The 6,278-nt window shown below is 43.0% G+C and overlaps 1 protein-coding gene across 1 annotated transcript in view; it reads right to left on the bottom strand.

Moving 5' to 3' along the window:
- Window positions 1-1,188: 1,188 nt before the first annotated feature.
- lrriq3 (leucine rich repeats and IQ motif containing 3) overlaps window positions 1,189-6,278 on the bottom strand; it is a 37,515-nt gene continuing 32,425 nt past the window's right edge. The window contains exons 7-8 of the mRNA XM_043700063.1: window positions 3,035-3,182; window positions 1,189-1,267 (exon numbers count right to left, since the gene is read on the bottom strand). Coding sequence (XP_043555998.1) covers window positions 1,248-1,267; window positions 3,035-3,182 — 168 coding nt within the window. The 3' untranslated portion in view covers window positions 1,189-1,247. The remainder of the gene's footprint in view (window positions 1,268-3,034; window positions 3,183-6,278) is intronic.

Genomic DNA, 6,278 nt, shown 5'->3' with positions numbered 1-6,278 from the left:
CCCCAGGGCATCAATGTGGATTTCACCAGTTTCCTCATTTCCCCTCCCCCCACCTCACCCCAGTTCTAACCTTCCAGCTCAGCACTGCCCTCATGACCTGTCCTACCTACCCATCTTCCTTCCCACCTATCTGCACCCCACCCTCCTCTCCGACCTATCACCTTTACCCCCACCTCCATCCACCTACTGCACTCTCAGCTATCTTCCCCCCAGTCCTACCCTCTCTCACTTATCTCTCCACCCTGAGGTTCCCAGCCTCATTCCTGATGAAGGGCTTTTGCCTGAAACATTGATTTTCCTGCTCCTCTGATGCTGCCTGACCTGCTGTGCTTTTCCAGTGTCACACTCTTGACTTTAATCTCCAACATCTGTAGTGCTCACTTTCGCCGAGTCAACCATTTAATACAGAGATGAGGATGATTGTTTTCTGTCAGAGGGTAGTGAATCTGTGCAATTGATTATTGCAGAGGAATGTCAAGGCTATGTCACTGCGTATATCCAAGGCCGAGAGAAGCAGATTTTTATCAGTAAAGGAATCATGGGAAATGGCAGAAAAATGGTATTTGTGGATTATCAGATCAACCAGAATCTCAGCGCATGGTAGAGACTCAATTGGCTGAGTGGCCTACTTCTGCTCCTACATGTTATGGTCTTAGCTCGAGAAAAAGAGAAGTCTGTGGGTGACCTGACAGAGGTCTTTCAAATTAAGTAAGAGATTGATGGGATAGACTTAGAGAAAACGTGACAAAAGACAGTCACTACTAAATCCAGGAGAATTCTTGAGAGGCCTTTACACTGCAAATGGTGAGAATGTGGAACTCATTACTTCAGGGGTAGTTGAGAATAGTATTGATCTATTTAAGGGAGAGTTGGGTAAACAAATGAGGGATAAAGGAATAGGAGGATGTGGTGATAGGGTGTGAGGAAGACATGTGGGAGGAGGTTTTGTGGAACAGAAACCCCAGCACAGAGCTGCTGGACTGAATGGCCCGTTTCTGCATTCTGGAGCTTGTCCGGGTATGAAGTGACACACTGGAAAGTTGGCGTGTGATCAAGCAAAGGGGTTTGAAAAACTGAAACTGCAAATCAAGCGCTGATTTGTGAAGCTTTATTTACTTATTGTACTGTTCAATATATCTGTGACCTGCAGAGCAGCATTCTCAGAGCTGTTGAAGTATATCTTCACCACCAGCACAATGGTGGCTTGTTCCTTCAGTGAGTGCTCATACTGTTTCTGCCTGGGCCATTCATAAAAGACGTGCACGGTCTGCAATATAAATCAGGGTCAGTGTGGACTTGTTGTGATCAGTGATGAGACATGTATGAGTTTATTCACCCTCTAATATATTAGCTCTGGGTTAATGGGCAGCATTGCCACTTCAACGTCAGACAATCCAGGCTGACACTGTGATGCAGTGCGATGGTGAGGAAATGTTATACGTTTGGAGATTTCAGAGAGAGTTAGACTGCGTACTGTCTGCCCTCTCACAGTGGAAGTAAAGATGCCATTGCTCTATTTCAAAGAAGATCAAGGCAATTCTCCTTAGTGTCCTGGCCAGCATTATCCCTGAACCAGCATCAGTAAAACATATTCCTTGATCATTTATCACATTGCTGTTGTTGGGACTTCGCTGTGAGCAGGTTGGTTGTTGCATTTCTTACTTTTATAACAGTAATTATGCTTCTAAAGTGCTTCAATGGTTGGCGAGTGCCTTGGCTCATTATGGGGTAGTCAAAGATGCTGCAGAAATGCAACCTCTTTCTCTGAATGGTCTTGAATTTTACAATTTGATCTTTATGTCCCTCTCAGAAGATTCAAGACAGCAGAACTTGCACAAACTGAAGCCTGAGGTTGAAAAGTAGCATCTCAATATTCAGGGCACACAAGCACCATACAATGATCATCTTTAATAAAAGAATTCAAACAGCTCACCTCCACATTTAACAGCATTGTCATCACTTTAATCCCCACCATTAACATCCTGGGACCAGTGGGCCGAGCAGCCTCGTTCACTACCAACATAAATCTCTGAAATTTCATAGGAATGTAGCAGCTACAAGAGCAGGTCAGCGGCTTAGAATTCTGCAGCGAGTAACATACCTCCTAACTCCTCAAAACCTGACCACTATCTGAGAATGGTACTTTATTTCTATTGTTAAGGTTAACGATTAGTGACAGAGTGGGCACTAAGGACATTGATCGTTTTACTATCTTAAGCAGAGTTTTTGGTTGAAGGAGCATAAAAGAGCCCCTTTAAATTTAATTAACCATGTGGTCAATGCTTCATAGCTTAAAAAGAAGTGCAAGGAGAGATGTCTGGGACACTGACTGTTAGTTAGGAAGGAGTCTGACATTTGTAACATTGCATTCTGTAATAAATCTGTTATTAAAATTAGTATCTGGTTTTCTTAGTCACCATCTGGCTCCAGAATTAATAACACTACAAGCCACAAATCAGGAGTGTGATGGAATACTCCCAATGTGCCAGGATATGTGCAGCTCCAACAATAAGCTTGACAAAGCAACCTGTTTGATTGACATCATATACAAAAACATCCACTCCCTCCACCACCAACACTCAGTAGCAGTAGTGGGTACTATTTACAAGATGCACTGCAGAAATTCACCAAAGATCCTCAGACAGCACCTTCTAAACTCACAACCAGTTTGATCTAGAAAGACAATGGCAGGATACGTAGGAATACCACCTCTGCAAGTTCCCCTTTAAGCCATTCATAATTCTGACTTGGAAATATATCGCCTTTCCTTCAGAATGGCTGGTTCAAAATCCTCATCTCTAACACCATTGTGCCTCTGCAGGTGGACTGCAGCGATTCAAGAAGGCAGCTCACCGCCACCTTCTCAAGGGCACCTGGGGATGGGCAATAAATGCTGGCCCAGCCAGTGAGTTTCACATTCAGAGAATGATTATTCTTTAAAAGGGGTGGGATGTATTGTGCAGTGTCCTGCCTGAAACACTGCACTATCTGTGTAGATGGGCCAGACTGGTATGCTCTTGTAAGTCAATGTTACCTGAATTAGGGTCAAACACTGGTTGTCGAAATGTCCTAGGCTGGAAAACATTGCTTTTGTTAGGCTTAAGGTTGGGAGTGTTCTTCATTTTCCACTGTGAAATAGGTGGGTAAAGGCCAGAAGTTATTTCATTAGCTTCACATCGATCCTAAACAAACAGGATGTAATGTGAATAGGTTAGTCAATATCGAATTGAATACTGAATTCTATTCAAGAACTAATCAAAGTAACATATACAGCTGAGTATAAAATAGAAGGAGAAAATAAATGCTTGCAATCTGAAACAAGAAGTGCTGTACCTGGAGTTTGAGCAGCCTCACAGCAGAGAGGACAGATGGCTGTTTCAGGTCAAAGTCGCTCATCAAAAGTGACATCATTGCACTGAAGTCTCAATCCAGGTCATATGCAGGAGCATCAATGTGAGATTTCAAAACCAGCTTCTCACGCAGAACATAACAACAAAAAAAAACTAGCAGCAGGAGTAAGTCATCTGGCCCTTCAAGCCTGCACCACCATTCAACAAGATCATGCCCAGACCTCAACTTCTCTTTCATGCAATATAATCAGAGGTCTGAACTCCCCAAGATTTCAAAGATCAATCTACCTACTTAAATATTTGCAGTGAGCTGGCCTCCACAACTCTCTGGGATCAAGAATTCAAGAAATTCATCATGCCCTTAGAGAAGAAATACTTTCTAAGAAATAGACAGTCTTTTTCCCTGGGGTGGGGGAGTCCAGAACTAGAGGGGCATAGGTTTAGGGTGAGAGGGAAAAGATTTAAAAGAGACCTAAGGGCAACTTTTTCATGCAGAGGGTGGTAAGTGAGCTGCCAGAGGAAGTGGAGGAGGCTGGTACAATTGCAACATTTAAGAGGCATCAGGATGGGTCTATGAATAGGAAGGGTTTGGAGGGATATGGGTCGGGTGCTGGCAGATGGGACTAGATTAGTTTGGAATATCTGGTCGGCATGGACGGATTGAACTGAAGAGTCTGTTTCCGTGCTGTACATCTGTAATACTCTATATTACTCTATATCTCAGTTTCAAATTAATGCCCCTTGTCCAGTAAACATGACAATTCCCCCACCAGTGGTGACAGCTTCTCAATATCCACCCTGTCATGCCCCTCCAGTATCGTGTAAGTTTGAATAAGATCAGCCCTCATTCTTCTAAACTCTAATGAATAAAGATCTACCTTTTCACATGTTCTCGTCAAGTCAACCCTTTCATCGCAAGAATCAGCATATCTTTTTTAAACAGCCTCCAAAGCGAGTATATACTTTCTTAAATGTGGGACCAAACTGTACACTATACTTCAGGTGCAGCCTCACCAATTTCTTCTATAGTTTTAACAAGACTCCCTATTTTTAAACTCCAACCCCACTCACAATAAAAGCCAAAATCTCACTTGACCAGAACTGTTCACAGTATTCCAGCTGTAGTCTGACTAATGATCTGAAGAAGCCTTACTTGACTCAAAACATTAACTCAGTTTCTCTCCCCACAGATACTGTCAGATTCAAAGTTTGTGAGAAGATTTGTAGCTCGGGTGCTCGTTGCTGTGGTTCTGTTTACCGAGCTGGAAGTTTTTGTTGCAAACGTTTCGTCCCCTGTCTAGGTGACATCCTCAGTGCTTGGGAGCCTCCCGTGAAGCGCTTCTGTGGTGTTTCCTCCGGCATTTATAGTGGCCTGTCCCTGCCACTTCCGGTTGTCAGTTTCAGCTGTCCGCTGTAGTGGCAGGTATATTGGGTCCAGGTCGATGTGTTTGTTGATGGAGTTTGTGGATGAGTGCCATGCTTCTAGGAATTCCCTGGCTGTTCTTTGTTTGGCTTGCCCTATAATGGTAACGTTGTCCCAGTCGAATTCATGTTGCTTGTCGTCTACGTGTGTGGCTACTCGGGATAGCTGGTCGTGTCGTTTCGTGGCTAGTTAATATTCATAGATGCGGATCGTTAGCTGTCTTCCTGTTTGTCCTATATAGTGTTTTGTGCAGTCCTTGCATGGGACTTTGTACACTACATTAGTTTTGCTCATGCTGGGTATCGGGTCCTTCATTCTGGTGAGTTGTTGTCTGAGGGTGGCTGTTGGTTTGTGTGCTGTTATAAGTCCTAGTGATCGCAGTAGTCTGGCTGTCAGTATACCGGCCACTACAGCCGGTATACTGCAGACCACAATCAACTATTACCTCTTCCAGATTTCACTCCTGCTTGCCTCTGTAACATTCTCCAGACCATTAAAAAGTATTACCACTTCAATTTTTCACTCCTGATTAATTCTGCAACATCCTTCAGGCCATAAACAACTATGACCTCCACCACCTTTCACTCCTGCTTACCTCTGCAACATCCTGCAGATTATAAACAACTATTCCCTCTTCCAGATTTCTCTCCTGCGTGCATCTGTAACAGTCTCTCGACCATAAATAAGTATTACCACTTCCAGTTTTCACTCTTGCTTGAACCTGCAACATCCTGTACACCATAAACAACTATTCCCTCTTCCAGATTTTATTCCGGATTGTCTCTGTAATATCTGACAATTTATAAACAACTATTACCTCTTCCAGATTTCACTCCTGCTTGTCTCTATGATGACCTGCAGGTTATAAACAACTACTACCTTTTCTAGATATCATTCCTGCTTGCCTCTGTAACATTCTCCAGACCATAAAAAATTACCACTTCCACTTTTCACTCCTGCTTGCTTCTGCAATATCCTGCAGATTATAAACAACTATTCCCTCTTCCAGATTTTATTCCGGATTGTCTCTGTAATATCTGACAATTTATAAACAACTATTACCTCTTCCAGATTTCACTCCTGCTTGTCTCTATGATGACCTGCAGGTTATAAACAACTACTACCTTTTCTAGATATCATTCCTGCTTGCCTCTGTAACATTCTCCAGACCATAAAAAATTACCACTTCCACTTTTCACTCCTGCTTGCTTCTGCAACATCCTGCAGATTATAAACAACTATTATCTCTTCCAGATCTCACTCCTTCTCGTCTCTGTAAAATACTGCAGAACATACACATCTATGACCTCCTCTAGATTTCACTCCGGCTTGTCTCTGTAACATCCTGTAGACCACAAACAACTACTAGCCCTTCCAGATTTCATTCCCGCTTGTCTCTGTCACATTCTGCAGACCATTAACAATTATTACCTCTTCCAGATTTCACTCCTGCCTGTCCCTGTAACATTCTGCAGATTATTAACAACTATTACCTCTTCCAGATT

Source organism: Chiloscyllium plagiosum, chromosome 11 (assembly GCF_004010195.1).
Source record: "Chiloscyllium plagiosum isolate BGI_BamShark_2017 chromosome 11, ASM401019v2, whole genome shotgun sequence".
In the NCBI taxonomy this organism is placed as follows: Eukaryota; Metazoa; Chordata; class Chondrichthyes; order Orectolobiformes; family Hemiscylliidae; genus Chiloscyllium; species Chiloscyllium plagiosum.
The sequence above is the reverse complement of the archived record's forward strand: the minus strand, read 5'-3'. Positions and strand labels throughout refer to the sequence as shown.